General features: G+C 45.1%; 1 protein-coding gene across 1 annotated transcript in view; it reads right to left on the bottom strand.

The window, feature by feature from the left end:
- The window catches only part of LOC139052527 (adipocyte enhancer-binding protein 1-like), a 44,515-nt gene extending 24,281 nt beyond the window's left edge, over positions 1-20,234 (bottom strand). Inside the window, exons 1-5 of the mRNA XM_070529640.1 lie at positions 20,067-20,234; positions 11,778-12,073; positions 9,499-9,846; positions 8,009-8,329; positions 971-1,153 (exon numbers count right to left, since the gene is read on the bottom strand). Of these exons, the coding sequence (XP_070385741.1) occupies positions 971-1,153; positions 8,009-8,329; positions 9,499-9,846; positions 11,778-12,053 (1,128 nt within the window). The 5' untranslated portion in view covers positions 12,054-12,073; positions 20,067-20,234. The remainder of the gene's footprint in view (positions 1-970; positions 1,154-8,008; positions 8,330-9,498; positions 9,847-11,777; positions 12,074-20,066) is intronic.
- Positions 20,235-21,309: the final 1,075 nt, after the last annotated feature.

The raw sequence follows: 21,309 nt of genomic DNA, 5'->3' as shown, positions 1-21,309 counted from the left end.
CGATACCTCTTTTTTTTTATTCGAAAGCATGCCCTTAGGCATAATAATACGATACCTCTTGCAGTAAAGAATTGAAATAAATTTAAGAAACCTATTTTTTTTGCTCTGAAGCACTGCGTTCTAATCATTCCAGCATTCTAGTTCTACCGCCTTGTTTCGTAGATTTCCACTCCGCACGTCGAATAACATTCCATAACGATTTCCGGCCAGTGGTCGAGGATAGTCAGCCGGATGCATCTTCTGGTTACCCTCTGATCTAGAGCTCTTAGGCAGCCATTTCTACGTTTAGCGTTGGCGATGCCCCTCGGCGTAAATAAGTGAACGAGCAGAGCGAAGGATGAAATAGCTAGCGTGGAGGGCAGCGGGGAATGAAAGACAGTGATAACGAAGAGAGCGCCAGGAGAAAAGCGGAGAAGAAGGGCGCAGCGGAGCAATGAGGCGGAAAGCGAAGGAGGAGGGTATGGCGAAAGCATGAGAAGAAAAGCGCAGTGCTGCGCAAGACAGGCTTCACGGTGACGACCGCTACGAGATGCCGGTAGACTAGCGCGCCGTCGTCCGTTAACCGACAGCATGCGGCGAGTGCGTCAACCGATACCATATATGGTAACAAAGCACCGCGTGAGCGGAGGTCTGTCTGCGGCGGCTGCTGTGAATCGCGCTCATGCCTCACCTATGCGCCGCCTATCGCAATCTCGCGAATAGAGGGGCAGTAGCGCCACAGTTTCCTCCATTTTCAATGCGCCGCACGGTAATTATTGTCCACGCCAGCCAATTCATCATGAAAGGAAATCCCATATAGAGCCACGTTCAAATTTCTCGTTAGGGAGTGCCGTTATGACCGGCGAATTTTTTCATTTACATTTGGCTCTCTCCTTCTTGGTAATTGGTCCAACCTGCACTTTTTTTGTTGCACAGAGCAATGGACCGACTTTCTTAGGCTTTAGCAAACGTTATGCTGCAGCTTCAATACCTTGACATATCCACGGACGCCTTCACTGGGCTGGAGCACGAAGTCCATTAGCGCATTCCTGGTTTGTGGCCATAGCGTGCGCATCTTCGTAACGTTGGAGCAACATGGGACGGTTAGGAAGGACTGCAGGATACCGCGGTGCGCATAGGCATGCTTTTCTAACGCGCCCAAGGTTGACTGCACCTGTAAGAGGTCGCATGAGACAGAACCTGACTGTTTGGACTTCGATATGCGGAAGGAAGAGAAAGAAAAGTTCACAGTCACTGCATTTTGCCGCTACTAATATTTGGGGCAGACACTTGAATGTTAGCAAAGAAACTTGACAATTAAGAACCGTGCTCAAAAATTGCTACGCGTAACGGTAAAATACGGGAAGACAGCGATGCGGATGAGATGAAAAACGGGCATAGCCTACATTCCAGATAATATTGAGAAGAAAAGATCGAACTGGGCTTGCCACGTAGTGCGTAAGGCCAAGGATGGCTAGTACATTAAGTATTACAGAATGGGTACTGACGGAAGCGCAGTCGAGGACGGCAGATGATCAAGTGGTCGGATGAAATAAAAAAAAAATTGTAGGCGTTACATGAAATCAGCTGAGAGAACGCAGGGGTAACTAGAGATCGTTGGGGGAGGCCTTTGTACTGCAGTGTGTGTAAATATGTTTATGACGATGATTCGTGGGGGATGTAGCATTACAGTGTTGTGTCACTGCATTGGCGCTTAAAGTGTGACACACTTGTACAAGTACACCCTAAAATATTTGCGAAGGTTGAACGAAAAACTACCTGAATGTTAGTTATTACTACTTAGATGAAATTAAAGGGGTCCTGACCTACCCTTCGGGCAAGGTGAAAAAACGCTATCCGCAGATAGAATAGGTTGCTGTGAACATTTCAGCCAAATTTTGCAGTCTTGCGTGACGCCTGGAGTTCACATGCGGAGCGCGAAATCATGTATTTTTCAAACACCCTCTTTTCAAAAGAGGCTTTTTCTCGGCCGCTTCGAAAGCTGAAGCCCCTTAATATGAAATTATCGAGGGACTTAATTCTAAGATACCGGTGGCGGCTATCTGTTGTGACACACAAGGTTCCTATATGTGACTGCTATTGGCCGATAGCTCAAATCAATCAAGAAGGGTGTTTAGATCAATTCGTTTCTTTCTACTATTACTGTTTATATTATTGACGCAGTTAATTAAGCGGGCTGAAGTAAATCAAAAACTGTTTCCGAATATCGAGAAAAATAAGGTACTTCTAGAAAAAGCCGGCTATCGGCTGTTGACGCTCGGCCGCGTCCGCCTACGTAGGCAATAAACTTGGACCACATTGCTTATCTTTGCTGTAGCCGTTTGGGTTCGCTAATTTCGACTATTTTGAACAGTAAACTAGCCGCGAACCACGCGATACATAAGGTCAAACTGCACACACGCTTACCTCAATGCACTCACTCTCGGTCACTCCTGGATAGAAGTCTAGGTAGATATTGCTTTGTAATGAACTATTGACAGCGCTTCAAAATGCACAAGTTGGATATGGTCACTAAATGTTGGCAAAGCTGGTGCAGGACAAAACCGGTCTGTGCCATGTAGCACGTCCAGGCTGCAGCATATGAGCACGAGTGCGCACTTAAGCTCTGTTGTGAACAAAGAAAACGCTGTGCATACGCAATACAGTTGTGTGTAGCTGGTGTCTGCTGCGCTTGACCTCCGAGATTGCGCGCGCCTGCAGGTTTTGCTACATGTGACCTAACACAAAGGGTAGTGCCTAGCTATATGAGGCTCGAGTTTGCTGCCAAAGGACAAAAACATGCCGGAGCAAAGTTTCGTATCAAGGTGAGGCATGTGTCATCATCATCATCAGCCTGGTTACGCCCACTGCAGGGCAAAGGCCTCTCCCATACTTCTCCAACTACCCTGATCATCTACTAATTGTGGCCATGTTGTTCCTTGCAAACTTCTTAATCGCATCCGCCCACCCAACTTTCTGCCGCCCCCTGCTACGCTTCCCTTCCCATGGAATCCAGTCCGTAGCCCTTAATTACCATCGGTTATCTCCCTCCTCATTGCATGTTCTGCCCATGCCCATTTATTTTTCTTGATTGCTTTCTTGATTTTCTGAAGGCATGTGTATGCCGCAGCAAAAATCCGCAGACATCCAGCACATCCTAATGTAATTCGAAGGTATTAATCCAGTGAGTCCGGTAGGTAACACGCACCCTTCAAAAGTGCTTGGATTTAAAGTGACGGAAGCATCAACCAGTCAGCAGTCGAGATAAGGAAGACACATTCAGAGTATTGATGGAAAAAATCAGGCAAGACATTGATACCACCGGATTCATTACAGGATTGGGTAGCGGTAACAGGAAGATAGAGAAGCTTTGATAAAGAGAAAAAAGGGACTAAAGAGGTGTACGGAAAATTCCTAGAATGAAGAGTATATGTATAGCATACCTCATTAAATCGAACAGACTAGGTGTCTACTTGTGATCGCCCTCTTTCAAAGGGGATGTAAATAAATTATTAGCATCATCGCTGCACCTGCCAGCAAAGTAGTGTACTCCGGCGCGCGTGCCCGCCCGTCCCGAGGCGGCGCTGTTATCAGAGGAGGGAAAAATTACGGAAAGAGAACCAACATGTTCGTTGGAAAGGAAAAAATAAACCGAAAAGCTGGTGGAACAGGGAGATACGTGAAGCAATCGCCGAACATCAAAAAGCATCCCGAGAGCACAGGCAGGCAAAGAAGGCGCAGTTGCTGCAGGATGAAGTTGCCAGTTAATGGAAAATATACCGGGAGAAAAAGTCTATGGTTCAAGTACTTGTGCAAGCAAAGAGAAAAGGTGAAAGTGAACGTTGGTTGTCAGAAGTACGTGAGAAAAAGAAGGCCGCAGTTAGAATATTTTGGAACCACATCAAGGTATTAGGCAAGAATTTAGGTTTCAAATTTAGTGTTAGAAAATCAGGTGTTATGGTATTCAATGAAAACAGTAAACAGACAGTGGCGATACAAGGCCAGGGAATACATCGGGTAAGATAATATAAATACCTTGGTATATGGATAAACGAAGGCAATGGATATATGGAAGCACAGGAAAAAACCATAACAGTCAAGGGGAAGAGAAATGCAGCCATAATGAAGCACAGAGCGCTATGGGGATACAATTGGTACGAAATGCTTCGGGGTATGTGGAAAGGTCGAATGGTTCGTGGACACACTTTTAGAATGCGGTTGTTTGCTTTAAATGAGGAGTACAATCAGGAGTCGATGACAACCAACGGTCAGTGGTACGCCTCGCTCTGGGCGCTTACTGGAAGCGTACAACTGAAGCTGTGCAGGGTGATATGGGCTGGAGAGGTTTTGAAGTGAGGGAAGCTCACAGTAAATTTGATTATGAAGAACGACTGAGGAATATGGAAGAAAGTAAATGGGCTGGGAGAGTGTTCAGTTAACTGTACAGGAAAAACGTTGATTCACAGTGGAGGAAAAGAACTAGGAAGCTTACCAGCAAGTATGCGGCCTGCAGGGTGGCCAACAAAGCAGAAAAGAAGGTCAAGTGGAAAGTCACAGAGGCTTAAATAATCTCATAAGTGGCGGCAACGGAAAAGAAACCTGCCATGAGTAACTACTTTAGAGGAAAAACATGCTTGAGATTTTCTGCGCAGTAGGGGCTTTGCTCATCGAAACAGGTGACACGGCGTAGTATTCCTCAGTGGTTCTAACATCGTGGTTTCGCAGTCACCCGTACGCATGCGGCCATGAACGCCGCTAGATATACGATACATCTTCGGGGAACTTGAACAATACTAAAATGTAGGGGTGTGCGAATACTGAAATTTTCGAATACGAATCGAACACGAATAAGGCAAAAAACTGTCCTCGAATATCGAATCGAATATCGAATATGTGTGTATATAGTGTTAAAAAGTTCAAAACGAGGTAACAATAGTTTTATTACCTTTTTGAAAATAATATTGCATTTTACAAGGCTGCTTCAGGTTAAAGAGGCATTCATTATAGGTAATGCACTCAGGTAATGTCAAGTAATGCTCTCAGTCAGGTAAGGTGCTTGTTACAGGTTATTGTGAAGAAAAAATACCTGCTCAACATGTTCGGAAAGTAAGCCCTCGCTATTCATTGTGACATTTCCACCAGTAGAAAATACCCTTTTACTAGGAACTGAGGTGGAAGGGATGGCCAAGTACTTCTGTGCGAGTGCACTTAGGGCCGATTTACGCTCGAGCCGCCCATCGCCGCAAGCCGCACCGCACGCTTGCGGTAGCGCGAAAAATTGCACGAATGCAGTACTTGTGCACAAATTACCATTTACACTGTGTGCACAGTGTATACCTGACACATTGTAAGCCGAAATTTGTGAACAAGTGTTTGATACGTGCAATCTTTCGCGCGACCGCACGCGTGTGGTGCGGCTTGCCGCAATGGGCGGCTCGAGCGTAAATCGGCCCTTAAAAGCGGATATACTTCAAGCGGCCAATGGACTGCCACAACTCACAAGGATCGTTCCCCCTTTCCAGAATAGGCTTTTTCGCATAGTCTGAAACTTCCCTCTGAGGGGCTGATGCCCAATGTGCTTTCCCCGTGTTCATCACTAGATCGTCAGAAGCATTCCATACACTCATATTTTAGATACATACATATATATACACTACATGTTTTATTGCGTATACTTGCATAACCGGAAAGTACATCATATATGGTTATGAAATAGTCCTGGAATAAATCTTGGTAAAAAAGAAACTGAAACTGATCATGTATCTCGGGCGTGATGTAGATATACTGAAACAGTGCCTACATATAATGAGCGGATCATGCGAAGTTCTTAGTGAACAAACATGTTTTTAGGAGAAAGCGGAGCAAGCATATAATTCGTTAATTGCGGCGTTAATATTCGCCGTTTCTACCGTTATTTGGCCATCCTCGAATATTCAAGAATTTCCGAATATGTATTCCTTGAATCGAATACGCTTCGAATAAGGAAAATATTCGATTCGTATTCGAAATTTCGAATATTCGCACACCCCTACTAAAATGTAGTGTGGAGAAAAAATAAACGAAAAAAATAAAAACTTTCAGTGTTTACGGGGAATTCACTAGTCGCGTATTGACAGTGGTACACCAAGCAACTCACGGCCTCGGCTACCTGTCTCACGCATCGGAGAAGTCGTTCCTAACGAGGTGGAACAGATACTGAATCACCGCCAAAGTCTGAGACGCCAAATGAGAGAAGGATGCCTTGGCAGATACCTTCGCTCAAAGGGCAAATCCTCAGAGCGGGGAGACAGGCCGCTAACATTGGTGCTGAGTCGCACGTAATAATGTCTTCCTTGGAAAGCTGCCTTTCTCTATAGTTGGAAAGCGCCTACACATCGCCTCCTTTAAGCTGCAGTGCATGCGTCCGCGATCAGTTAGACAGTGTTTGTACATTTTGTTGTGTCATCACCTCTTAGATAGAACCTGTAGTGGCACTCTGACGTCGCTGAAGTCTTGAATTTGGTATCTTAAATAGAGCGCACGTGCTTGTGTGTGTGTGTCTGTGATGTCACTGATTAGTGGCACTGTATACCTATATAATATGGCCACGTAAGTGCCTTGTGCTTTTTTTCGTTGTATTGCAAGTGGCAATAAACATGTGGTCTTGCAAGTAGGCTGCTGCGTACTTGAATACGCAACACATTTCGCGCGGGGAATCTATTGAGGTCCCTTTTAGTGCCGCACTTGCAATACTTGTAATTTAGCAGTTACGAATACGGGCTCGTGATCTGCAGTAGTACAAACGAAAACCCGCCAAAACGAATAAAAGTGCGAATGTAGAGGAAAAATGCAGAGGAATGGGCGCAAACTACCTTTTTTACTTGATGATAATCTGTATTGTGAGCTTTGCTACTGTTGTAGCTAAGTATTTCTTTTTTGCTTTGAAGTGCGTGATATTGAAAACTTTCTCATCATACTTTTCTCTTCCTTTTGCACGACAATTATTTTTCTCTGTGATACAGAGCCCGTACTACTACTCGTGCTTAAAATAATAATAACGTGCCCGATGGTCTCGCTTGGATAGCAAAAGGGGGCATATCAGTAGGTATACATATCGGCAGTGCGCTCCCGAAGTTACTGCAGCTCATTCCGTAAATGCTACATGCCTAAAACCTTTGATTTATCCAAAATAGAAGTCTTTTCCTGATCGCGATGGGTAACTCAATATAGAACGATTTCTAAACAGTTCTCGCCTCGTAGTTCAGGAATCATCATGTGTCAAATCCTATTTTATCACACACTGTGTTCTCCTTGCTTCGACAGCCGCTTCGTAACTCTCATACGCCAAAGGTTAGCTATTGTGCGTGTTGCCTGACTTGCTCAACTTCATTTCTTTTTTATTCTGAAGCACAAAATCAGCTAGTTGCGTCGACTACTTAATATGTATACCGGCATCTTCCTGTCCGCTAATGTAACAGTCCAAAACGCGCGTTGTAAAACTGGTAGAATTGGCCTGTGGTTCTTTTCAAGTGTATTTTTTATCCTCCAAATTCTGTACCTGCTAAAAAGGACAGATTACCTGTCGTTCTTTTAAACGTCATCAATGCACTGTCATCCATAACTTTAAGATACCTGGCTTACGCACTCAAATCCACGTTTTGTCATTTCGATATTTCCTTCTCATGATTGGGTTCGGATGGGATGACCTGAATTTGATCTGTACATATCTTCACAGCTATCAAAGGCTCAGCCACGTACCAACTGTAAGCTGCACAACATAATAAACAACGCAAATGGTGACAGAAGAAATATACGAATAGGAAAGATGTGCTGCGTGTCTCATCCCTCTTGCCTATTTGGCTTGTTGGATAAAATCCAACTAGCCCAACTGAAACCGCTAATACATGAAGTATTCTTGCCTTGCTTTGCAAGTGCCTTCTGTTTACAATGTCAGTTCTCTTCATATCATCGGCATGTGCATATATAGGGACGACAGCGCATGCCTGACTACACAGCCAAGATGGCAAAATAGTAGCAGCTATGCAAATACCTTCCGCCTAAACCACCTGTTGCTGCCCGCAGAGCCGTTGCCAGCAGCGGCGCAATAATTGCTCGCCAGTGCTGACTGCTTCTCGGCAAACCTGCTGGCGATGTGCGAGAAGACATCCTGGTCGGGAGCCTTTGGCCCCTGGTTCTCGTCCAGCTCCTCCGACAACGGTGTGGGTCCGTCCGTGAGCAGCACTCCGCTCAGCACGAGCCGGTCGCTGCTGCGTGTGCCGCTGTACGCGAGGCTGGCGCTGCTGTCATCTCGTACAGAGGCATCGATGTTCAGCAGCCGGACGAGGTCGCTACCAGCGTCCGAGACGCATACCTAGTACCGATCGGTGAAGAACGGAGAAAACTACAGGAATACCCTTAAAAAGTTGGCCGAATTGTTATTGTGTTCGTCTTTGAAAAAGCTCGACAGCTGTTGCACCAGGGGTGGGGGGGGGGTGGGACAGCAAGTCGACGCATTCCTTTATACAGGGTTGATTGTGAAGTTTTCTTGAATTTTCTTAATGTCACCGGTCACAGATAGGATAATTTTGGTCCTTGAGCTGAATTATTCAGTCAGGCGGACATTACTTGCACGAGAAATCAAAACACATATTCAATTATATCACGAAAATCAGTAATTAATTTCGTAATTACTTTACAGCACATAGTGCACATAATGAATTGTTACTGGCGTGTTTTCGAGGCGTATGTACTTCGAATTAATTTACACAATAACATTGGTTTGCAGATATGTGCTATCACAGTCCCTAAAAATACGCTATTGTTTCACACAGTTTAAAAAAGCGTTTATTTTTGCATTCAAGCACAAAGACAACTGAAACGTCCATGTATTTCGTCCAACAATTTACGAAATAAAATCTTTAAACTGGTGTCAGGAAATCTATTGGTATCTGAGGGATGCGCCTTGCAAACTCACCGGCTACAATTCCTAAATTCCAATATGTGCAGTCAAGCAATTATAAAGTTAATTATTAAGTTTGGTGATTAGTTGATTATATGCTGCCATTTATGACGGTAGTAATGTCCACCTTGTCGTATAATGCTATTTTCCACACGCGATTTTTAAAGAGCTTGTACAAACGTAAAAAGGACCTCACCCTCCCCCCCCCCCCCCCGACGGATCATGTTCACTTCAATACAAACTTCTTATTCTACGTTGACTCGAGTAACCGTTATTGACTCGTTCTGTGGTGCATTTATGAAAATAATTAGATAGTTCGCCCTGAATGAAGAAGGACGACGAAGTGGCTCCCATGTACAAACAAAAATTATCGACTTGTGTTGCACTTACAACTATTTTTCTTGAATTTAACGGTAGTGCCGCTTCATTTTAGCAGCAGTAAAAATGCAGTCGCCCGGGTCTACAAGTCACAGAAGTCGGACGTTAACAAACGCCACTGAGAAGCGAAAAAAAAAACTATAGAATGCCGGAAACAATAAGAACACCATTATAGAGCTTCAGAAATTTGCCGCCAGGCTCACCTGGTGGAAACTAGCGGACCGGTAACCGGCAAAGGGGAACACCAGGTGGAGTTCAGTGTGCTTCAATAGCGCGGCCACCTGAGGGTCGGAGGTGCGCCTTTCGAGCAAGTGCCTGGCGAAGCGAACCAGCATGCCAGCGCCCGCTGGGAAGCCGGCGCTAAGCTGCACACGAGGCACGAGGAAACCCCTCGAAGAGGCGTGCTCCGACACCACCAGCGCGTAGACTGGCGCGGCCTCTTCGCCACCTCCGGTAACAGTGTCCAGGCGCGTGGCGTCCGGATGCGCGGCTAGCAGTAAGCGTAGCACGTCGAGCTTGGCCGGCGTGCTCTTGAACGCAAACTGATCCATCTAGACATCAGGGAGCCGAGAAGTTGCTCCTTAATTCGGTTGTTTAAGAGGATGATGCACCAAAACGCATCGCGTTCGCCCTAAGACAGCCATCGAGTTGGCGAAAGAGGATGTCTGTAAGTTCGTCGCGAAACAAAAAGCGAAATCCAAAGCAAGGGCCCTATAACGTAAAACTATTCCAATATATTTCTATTCCAATTTCCTGACATCAAATTTGCGTAACCACCGACGCTAGCACTGGGCGGTCACCCATAGGGTTGTCTGAACAGACCAATCAAACGCTCTCCTCGTTCATAGAAGGTCCCTTTTGTTTGCTTGAAAAACGAATAAAATTGCCTACACTGAGCGGCTTGCTGTATCTAATTGACTGACAAGAGGCGAGGAGAACGCTCAAGTGGAGAGGGATTCACTAGGGCAGAGCCAGTGCACTGAAAACCGATAACCGGATGAAGAGGGTGGTGCCGGCGTCTGCGATTGGTCGGCTTTCCCTTACTTAGCTTGTGGTGGGTGGTCGAAAATCGCGGCGGCATGCAACGGAAGCTTAAGAATGACGCTAAAATTGACCCTCAGCAAAGAAGAGTTGGCAGAATGAGGTAGTAAACGTGCCGAAAGTGCTTTAAAACGTTATACGGTCACGCAAGAAGTTTTATTATACGCAAATACACCCATGCTCTCCGGCAGGTGCGAGTAGCCAGCGTCTCAGCGATTGGCGGCAACCATCTTTTATTCCTTTCGGAACGGGGCAGCCTGCGGCTATTCCGAAAAAAATTCTGTTTTGTTCGGCATAATAATTCATCTTTGTCGCGTACACGTCACTTTGACGCGGTGAGTTCGTGCGGTTTTGTGACGTCGCGTGACAGGCAGGTGAAGTGGGTGCAGCCCGAAAACTTTTTACCAATAGCCGAGGGCTAATGGCGAAAAGGGGTCGAATCAGAAATAACTGTTTTTCTTTTTTCTGTCAAATCATCCATAATCAGTGTGCACACATCATATCAGATGGGGAGGTGTTGCAGTTTTCGTAACGTCGCGTGACAAACAGGTGAAGTGGGGGGTGGTCGAAAAAAGTTTTTGAACAATCGCGGAGGGCTGATAGCAGAATCGGAATAGAAAAGTTTGGAATAGTTTTACGTTATAGCACCCCAAGATTTTCTAGAAAGGCGAACAGAGCATGCTAATATCACGCATCAGTGCTTAGCAATGAAATACCGCTGCAGCAGTGGTTGAGAAGAAAACTAAGTCAGCAGAAGCTTAGCATACGATGCGCGTAGATACCTAGTCTACTGGTGGCACATACACATGCCACAGGCGTGCGGCTGTGGGATAGTGCATAATACGAGCAGTAAACAGCGCTAAACGACAGGACGAAGAGAGGTACACTGACGACATCTCTTCGTCCTGTTGTTTAGCGCTGTTTATTGCTCGTAATTATGAACCAACCAGCCAAAATGAGTACTCTTCTATAATGCGTCTCTCACGCGTTCACTTGCGACGCTCGGGTGAACCTATGTTAGAACTTAAAATATAGAAACTGCTCTTAGAACACGAAGAACATGTGCATACCAAATAGGCGAGCCGTCGCGGGCTATGCGGTTGTGTTTATTACGTAGCTGTTGCACCAAGCAACCCCTCAGTGCAGCAGCTTGACAGTTTTCTTGACATTATGTGTGTACTCTGCACATTACTCTTGATCTTATCACTCTCTCAGTCGCACAATGTTGCAGTACCTTCAAGGTCAAACTATCATAAATACGTAAACAAAAACGAAGAAAGGATACTTGGGACCGCTTTTAAAAGACCGATTATAGTGGGTTGTCCGCAGTCATCGGAAAGTAGATCACGCATTAATAATACCGTTAGCAGACATTGACACTTTTCTAACTGTTCTTTGGTTGTAAGCTGGGTCGATCATGAGGCAAAGACGAGATACTTGCGTAACTCATGTTGTCCTCCTCGTCCTCCTCTTCCGCAAGCCCCTTGTGCTCATTTGCCGCAGTTGTCTCTTCTTTAGAGGCTGCCCTAGATTTTTCATCTGAGGTCTGGATGGTGGGGCTTGCTGTGGATACACTGCCTTCTGTGACCTCCGGCGTCCCCATGGAGAAAAAAGTAGCGATGAATACAAGCGCGGCCGTGGTCTTGCGTCCACATGCCACCATTATGAGGAAAGATTCAAAGGGATGCTTGCTTGCTTGCCTTCGAAAGTGGCTCATACCCACTATGGAGCGTTGGCCTAGAATCGGGTGATTTATGAAAAATGAATATAAGAGTCCGAAAACAAGCACTACTGAGAAATTTTGAATTGCTGGAAAAAAAAAGGTTCAGATGAAATTTAAAAATTTGGTAAGCAAATTGTACTGAGTCAATTATACATTTGACAGCAGCTGCACCAATATCCCTCAGAAATTGGTGCAGAGAAGAAGCTCCGAAAAATAGAATATCGGGAATCGTTGTATTCAATCCGGCACCATAAATTTTTCCTTCTAACGTATGTTTTCTTAATGATAAAAAGCTGCGTCATCGCAGGAAGAACGTTCCATTTTTTCGTCCTCACCACAGTATGAGCACAAGGAGGAGGGCGCCAGACCAGATCAATGTAGATAATAGTTCAATGCCGGTATTCGACATCAGAATTTCATCAACAGGGCTTCAATTTTCTATTGCGGCAGAAATTTCTGCTCCAAGGTACCAGGAGGTGTCCGTACTGAGTTAACTTTGTTAATGATAGTTTCCAAGAGTATTGCATGACTGCGCGTCTCCTCAACCGAGCAGCAGTCATGACAGCTGATACAGCAATGATCGGGAGAATTTGATCACTAATGGCAGCTCTCGTCAAGCTGTCTGCTAATTCATTTAAAACTAATCTTTTGTGACCAGGTACCCATGCCAATCCAATTAGTGTTAACTTAGAGAGTATTAGACAAATAATTGTATGTGAAATTTCGGAGCCACTATTTGCAGTAAGATCTGAAGATAAAGAATCCGTTACTATTACCACTTGCGAGACTGATGATTTCACTTTCCGTAGAGTCAATATAACCGCCTGACATTCAGCTAAATATACTTGTATGTAGTCAGGAAGTCTTAAAGAAAACAAGCGCTCAACAACATAGGAGAAAACTCCAATACCAATTTTTCTTTTCTTTGCAACGCATCTGTCGCTATTCGGCGTTAATTTTTGGTTCCAGTAAGTGATCTGGTAATAGCCAATTTATTAATTTGCAAGAAAGGTGTTTCGCGTTGTGTAGACATATATAATCAAATATAATCTAGAGATACTCTCTCTGATTGCCAATAGGTCGGATGGCGCAAAATCGCATATCCAAAGGAGCAACCAGTGCCTGTACAAAAAAGACTAGAGGAGTCTGGAACCAAGACCAGGAAGATTTGAAAGATATACAGTGCGGCATGAGAAATAAACATGATTTGTTATTTAGCAAGGAAATCAACATGCTTAAGAATGTTAGGACCATTCTTGACCGATAGCTACACAAGAGAGACAGAAAGAAAACATTTATTTGGACCATCGAGGTCGTTGCTCTTGAGGTCGAGTGGGTGGTGTCGTCATTCCAGGACTGCACTGGCCATGGTTGCTCGACGTACTTGCTGGAAGAGAGCTTCTTTTCCCGCCAGGGTATCGCTGGTCAGCTGTACCTCCCACCGTTCAAATGATATGCTAGTCGTCTCTAAGTGGTGAGATTTCGCCCTGCACCCCCACGAGATGTGAAAGAGTGCAGGACGTTTGTCGCCGCACCAGGGACAGATGCCGCGATATGTTCGTGGGTACATTTTGTTGTAGTGGGCACGGCGGAGGCACCGAGACCATGCGTCTCACGAATCCCTTCTTGTTTATTGTGCAGGCCGTCCTTTTCACTTTTTCACCTGTACCGGCCGAGGAACTGAACACCGACAATCAACCAAATGCCACTACGACTGCGCATCAAGTTGCCGGGTTTTACACATCGATTCACGGTGCCGACGATTGTCTGTGGAGCCTGCGCGGTTGGAGAGCTACGCCAGACGTTCACGTGACACCAACGTCATCTACGTCTCCTACATGGGTGTACTTAAAGGACCGCAGTGCACGGATCACGACCAGTGGGCACGGCGGAGGCACCGAGACCATGCGTCTCACGAATCCCTTCTTGTTTATTGTGCAGGCCGTCCTTTTCACTTTTTCACCTGTACCGGCCGAGGAACTGAACACCGACAATCAACCAAATGCCACTACGACTGCGCATCAAGTTGCCGGGTTTGACACATCGATTCACGGTGCCGACGATTGTCTATGGAGCCTGCGCGGTTGGAGAGCTACGCCAGACGTTCACGTGACACCAACGTCATCTACGTCTCCTACATGGGTGTACTTAAAGGACCGCAGTGCACGGATCACGACCAGTGGGCACGGCGGAGGCACCGAGACCATGCGTCTCACGAATCCCTTCTTGTTTATTGTGCAGGTGAGGCAGGACCATTTGGTTCATTCTTACCGTAGCAACAACGTATGCCTCTTGCTTCTGCCGTGCCCACGGTCCATTTTTGATCTTACACTGATGATGTATCACTGTTTTGTTAATCTGTTACCATGTTGTGGGGACATTGAATCTAATCCGGGTCCTTCTACTGATGACATTCTTAAAATCATACTCGACGACATACGAGACCTCAAGCAAACAACGAACAGTAAACTTAAAGAGTCTACCGACAAATTGAACGCTATTGACATGAAATTGGATAACTTAGCTTCAACGGTCACCAAATATACGAGTAAAGTTGATGCCTTGCAAGAGACAGTCGACAGCTTACTTTTGAAGATTGACGACCTCGAGAACCGAAGCAGACGCAGTAACCTCATCATTTTTGGAGTAAAGGAAGCAAAAGGGGAGGATATTGCCTCTCTTGAGCGGACAGTATCGAAAACTATCCTTGACGACCTGTTGAAGCTGCCCAACGTGGGCATTGAACGAATCCACAGAATCGGTAAGCCAACAAAGAACAAGTGTCGTCCAGTTATTCTCAAGCTTGTTGATGGGAGAGACAAACTTAGGATTTTGAAAAGCTGTGCCAAATTGCGAGATACAGAATTCAGTATTTCGGAGGACTTTTCGCCTAGGGTACAGTCTATCCGCAAGAAGCTATGGGCAAGTACCAAAGTAAACAGGTCCAAAGGGGATAAAGTCATCCTTGTTTTCGACAAGGTTAGAATCAATGGGACCCTTTACTTTTGGAATGAGGCGCGGAACGAACTTGTTCAGTCTACTAGGCAATGACCACGCTCTTGGGATGATTGCACCCAACAATGCAATCCAAACAACCCCCCTCCTCAGCCGACAGTTCCTCACAAACGAAGAGCTTTATCCCTAATGAACGTCAACGCTAGAAGCATTGTAAATAAAAGCGACGATCTAGAAGGTTTACTCATTGCTTACGATCCTGACATCACCGTGGTAACAGAGACTTGGCTTCACGATAGCATAGATGATGCAGATGTTGTACCTGTCACGCATGAAATCATCCGTTACGATCGCTATTCAAGAGGGGGAGGTGTGGCACTTCTGATAAAGAAAGGCACTCAGTATACGCTGGTCCCACACCATAAGCAGATTGAAATGGTGTGGATAGCTACCAAACTTTCCGGCCAAAACGCACTTATCGGAGCTGTCTATAGGCCACCCAATGCTGATATTTCTATGCTGGAGGCACTACACGACTTTCTATACGACAACAAAAAGCGCTACAGTTGCGTTATAATGAGTGGCAACTTCAACATGCCTAATATAGACTGGGACTTGATGTGTGCTACTTCAACATGCCATCACGCGGATCTGTTGCTAGACATCGCATATGCGTTCGATCTACACCAGGTAGTGCATACCCCAACGCGCCAGACTGCCGTATCAAGTTCGATTCTCGACCTCGTCTTCATATCCGAAAATGTCAGTCAACTAGGTTATACTGTTTATATAGTGCCCGGTATATCGGACCATTTCTCTGTCCTTTTTAAAAGCCAACTGTGGCGTAAAGCTGAGCGCAACAAGCCAAGGACCTACTATGATTTTAATAATGCAGACGATGTCAGCATATTAGATTTCTTAGAACTAGACTATGATTTCTTTTTACAGTGCCACAGAAACTTTACAACTGTTAATAGTTTGTGGCAGCACTTCAAATGTTCGGTGCGTCATTGCATGAACAAATATATCCCGAAAAAACATAATAGCAAACGTCGAAGCCCCTGGATAACGCGCGAAATCATTCATATAAAGCGGCGCGTAAAACGATTATCGTCTAAAAACCAGAGAGATAGCGGCACCTTGGCTGAGCTGCGATCGGACTTGCGTTCGAAAATAAAATCGTCCAGATTCACTTTTTAACGTCAAAATGCACAACTTCCTTTCCAGCGATCCGAGAAAGTTTTGGCTTCACTTGACGCAAAAGAAGGAACCAGTTAACAAATTGAAAATACACGATAAGGACGTCATTGACCCAACTTGTATAGCAACGGCATACAACGACTATTTTTCGTCCGTTTTTCTGCGCAGTGCCGATAACAATATAGATTTCAGCCACGCAACTATGTATGAACTTCCAGAGCTAATAATCGCAGAAGAAGGTATTTTTTCAGCATTGCTTAGCTTAGACATTAGGAAATCTTCGGGACCCGACGAAATCCCCAATGCATTTTTGTTTAGATACGCGGAGCGGTGTGCCAAGTATCTTTATGTTATTTTTAGCAAAAGTTTGGAGAAAGGAGAAGTTCCTTCCGACTGGAAAATAGGCAAAATTGTACCAATACACAAGACTGGCGATAAGCTCACAGTAACTAACTATCGCCCGGTGTCGTTGTTGTGCACAGCTAGCAAAGTACTAGAACATTTCCTTTTCAAACATTTATGCAGCTTCCTAGAAGGCAACAATTTCTTCATGAACAGTCAACACGGATTCAGGTGTGGCCTTTGAACAGTGACACAGTTACTCCATATTACTAATGATTTGTTTGCAGTTCTTGATAACAGTGGCCAGGTCGACATAATCTTTCTAGACTTTGAAAAAGCCTTTGACCGCGTGTCGCATTCCAAAATGATATTAAAACTAAAGCATCTCTTTAGAAATGAGCGTATTCTGAGGTGGCTCGACTCTTACCTAACGCATCGCCAACAATATGTTCAAATAGGTGACTCTAAATCATCAATGCTTCCAGTCCTTTCAGGCGTACGTCAAGGGTCCGTCCTTGGACCATCACTTTTTCTTGTTTATCTGAACGATCTCTCACTTGACACTGCTGTACAATGCCGATTTTTTGCCGATGACTGTGTTGTTTATCATGCCATTCAAACTAAAGATGATCAATTACTCTTAAGTAATTCTCTAACCTCAATTGCTAATTGGTGCCAGACCTGGAAAATGAGCCTAAATATCCCTAAGTGCTCCCAAATGACCGTAACAAAAAAGAAGAGTCCACTATCGCATGCATACAAAATTAACGACGTTGACGTTACTCTTGTTGATACGTTTAAATATCTGGGCATTGAAATATCTCGCGATTTAAGATGGAGTGCGCACATTAAAAAGATAGTTTCGACAGCCTCAAAAAGACTATGGTTACTGCGGCAACGTTTGAAGCACTGTACAAGCAAGACGAAACTAGTAGGTTATACTTCACTGGTGCGTCCTCTACTTGAATATGGTGATGTCGTTTGGGACCCACACACTAAAACTGATACAGATAAGCTGGAAAAAGTACAAAAAAAAGCACTCAGGTTTATTTTTAATGCCTACGGAAGACAAGTGTCACTATCTGATCTCCGTTCAAGGTCTGGCCTTCCAACACTGGAGGAACGCCGTAAGCTACACCGTCTGAAGATGCTTTACACGATAGTGAACGGCCAAACTAAAATGAATTTTAAGGAATACTTAGAGTTTAACACGTGTAGAAGTACCCGCGGAAAGCACGAACTTACCCTTATTGTACCCCAGGCTAGAACTATCGCTTATCAATTTTCATTTTTTCCTAGAACGATAAGAGAATGGAACAGGCTTCCACAAGAGGTAACGAATAAACGTACTGTTGACTCCTTCTTATCGGCTATTTCTCAGTTGTGAGCGAAGTACGCAATTCCTTTCGTACCGAATTTTTATTCAACTCATGTCATTAGTTTCAGAGATATTGTTCTGCGCAGTAGCGTACAAGTATGATCTGTGAAGCACTGTGTGTGTGTGAGCTTGCTGTGTTCGAATTTTATTTTGACTTTTTTGCTTGTACAGTATCCCTTTGTATTTTCTATGTACCACTCCTGCTTTGGCTGCTAAAAAGCAGCTGGCAGTATTTTCAAATAAATAAATAAATAAATAAATAAATAAATCTGTGTTGGTTTGACAATGCAGGCATTACGGAATCAGGGTGTAAACGAGCCATATGTAAAAGTACTGAACGATGTCTATAGCAGCTCCACAGCCAGCCTAGTCCTCCGTAAAGAAAGCAACAAAATCCCAATAAAGAAGGGCGTCAGGCACGGATATACAATATCTCCAATGCTATTCACAGCGTGCTTACAGGAGGCATTCAGAGACCTGGATTGGTGAGAATTGGGGATAAGAGTTAATGGAGAATACCTTAGTAACTTGCAATTCGCTGATGGCATTGCCTTGCTTAGTAACTCAGGGGACCAATCGCAATACATGCTCACTTAGCTGGACAGGCAAAGCAGAAGGATAAGTCTTAAAGTTTATGTGCAGAAAACTAAAGTGATGTTTAACAGTCTCGGAATAGAACAGCAGTTCACAATAGATAGCGAGGCACTGGAAGTGGCAAGGGAATATATTTAATTAGGACAGGTAGTGACCGTGGATCCGGATCATGAGACTGAAATTATCAGAAGAATAAGAATGGGCTGGCGTGCGTTCGGCAGGCATTCTGAGATCCTGAACAGCAGGTTGCCATTAGCCCTCAAAAGAAAAATGTATAACAGCTGTGTCTTATCAGTTCTCGTCTACGGGGCAGAAACCTGGAGGCCTACGAAAAGAGTTCTACCTAAATTGAGGACGACGCAACGAGCTATGGAAAGGAGAATGATGGGTGTAACGTTAAGGGGATAAGAAGAGAGAAAATTGGGTGATAGAACAAACGCGAGTTAATGACATCTCAGTTGAAATCAAGAAAAATAAATGGGCATGGGCAGGGCATGTAATGAGGAGGGAAGATAACAGATGGTCATTAACGGTTGCGGGCTGGATTCCATGAGAAGGGAAGCGTAGCATGGGGCGGCAGAAAGGTGGGCGGATGAGGTTAAGAAGTTTGGCGTGACAACATGGCCACAATTAGCACATGACCGAGATAGTTGAAGAAGTACGAGAGAGGCCTTTGCCCTGCAGTGGGCGTAGCCAGGCTGATGATGATGGTGATGAATAAGTCTGAGAGCTACTGCTTCTTCAGTGATGAGCTTTCTGTGAGGGGGAGGATAAATCCTGCGGTTGAGTCTCGGGATCTCGAGTCGGTCGCAGTAATTGGATGGCAGGGGGCGAAGGCAAAGGGTGGGGATTGATGAGACGATTGGTTTTGGCCCGCTCGATTGATGAGCGCTCGAGCTAATGCGTTTGCCCTTTCGTTACCCTCCAGTCCCGCGTGGCCCAGCATCCACGTGATGGATGGTGTGGGAGGCTTTCAGGTTGCTCTGGATCCAAAAACTCAGAATCCTAGTCTTATTGCTTTCCGTGGCCAACGGGTCCCTGACGTCACCCATGTTGTTTACGCGCCTGTACGCCTTGATTCGTGGGTTGCTCCTCTCGTCTTCGACCTGCTTGCGCGAGCCAAACTCAACCTTGCGTATTCTTCTTTCAAGGTGTTCATGGCTTAGTGTGTTCGTGACTTTATTGTTTATATTGCCCTTCTGGTAAAGCATCTGTTGCATTTTAGCATAAATGCTTTCGAGGCTGACTGCCGACTGCCGAGACCGTACCGGGGAGCGAGGAGGGCGTGGTGGTTCTTGAGGGGGGAGAAATACAGATGGCGGGCTGGAGGTCTATTCTTCCGCTTTGCGGCCCTGCCTGTGTGTTGTTGTTGTTTGTTTTGCTTAGCATTGCTACTATGTGTTGTATGCGTTGATTTACGTCGTTAACCTGAGCTTTGAGTTTTTATTTTCTTCCCTGATGCACGTACATTCTGGGGAGCATTTCCTATTGTCTATGGTATTTTGAGCGGAGGAGGTACAAGATTGATTCCGGCTCACCTTGTTGTTAGTTTGGTTCTTCTTGTCCGATTGGTTCTTTTGCTTCCACGTGGATGACGAGGTAAAACGCTGGCGCTGCCCTGGCTTATCCCTGGTTTTGGCCACTCCGAGCGGTATCGGGACCTGGACCTGGACTGGGATCAGGGCCGGGACATTGACCTGGACTGGGCGCGGTACCTTGAGCGGCTCGCCGAGGACTCCGAGCTGAGCCACCACAGGTGGCTGTTGCTGTTGTTGTTGTTGTCCTTAGTGGCCGTGGCGCATACCCAGAGTGGGGGATTGGCCAAGAATTGGGCGGTTTAATTAGGTGCCTAAAAATAATAATGATAACAAGGGAGTTAACAATTTGGGCGTGTGAGTTTAAAAGTAAACGTTTTGTGTTTGGAGAAAAAAGGAAATAATCAGATGAAAACCGCGTATAAAATAATAATAATAATAATAATAATTAATAAAAGATAAGAAATAAAAAAAGCTATGGTTGGGAGGGAGAACGATCAATCTAACATGGAAATCGATTGGTTTCAATGAGGTAATTTTGGATCGCCAAGCAAACATTTCTGTTGCTGAACCCAACAGTGGAGGCTCCAAAAGACAGGATCACAGGCACTGATAAAGTTAGACCAATAGAGCGAAGCGGGATTTCGAGTAGTCGTTTTCTTATAATAGAAAAACGTCTGCAAGACAACAAGAAATGGTCGATTGTCTCCGCTTCGCCACAGAATTAGCATAATGGTGAGGGGTCCAGACCAGACCTGTGGAGGTAGAAGTTCAATGCAGGTATACGGCAGCGCAGCTTCGTGATGGACACTTCAATTTTCCGTGTTCGGCAAAAATCTCTGTTCCAAGGGCGCAGGAGATGTCCGTAATCCGCAGAGTTAGTAATTGCGGAGCCTGATACTGACTGTATACTCCTGCGAAATCTAGCTGCAGTAACATAAGCAGTGAAAGGGCAGCAAGGAAGAATCGGGCCACTTATCGATGCCTTGGCTAGAGAGTCTGCAATTTCATTAATGATTAGTCCTTTATGGCCAGGCACCCAAATCAAACGCACGCTTCTCAAGTAACCAGGTACCAATGATTGAAATGTCCTCATCACGCGAGAATCCCTAGAAGCAGTAAGGGATGAGCACAATGATAAAGAATCAGTGACTATCACGGCTGACGTAATTGATGGTCCTAATTTGCGTAATGCCAGCACCACGGCCACGAATTCGGCTCAAAAAAATCGGTATGAAATCTGGCA

This window comes from Dermacentor albipictus, unplaced genomic scaffold (genome assembly GCF_038994185.2).
Source record: "Dermacentor albipictus isolate Rhodes 1998 colony unplaced genomic scaffold, USDA_Dalb.pri_finalv2 scaffold_26, whole genome shotgun sequence".
Classification (NCBI taxonomy): domain Eukaryota; kingdom Metazoa; phylum Arthropoda; class Arachnida; order Ixodida; family Ixodidae; genus Dermacentor; species Dermacentor albipictus.
This window is presented reverse-complemented; position numbering and strand designations above follow the sequence as displayed.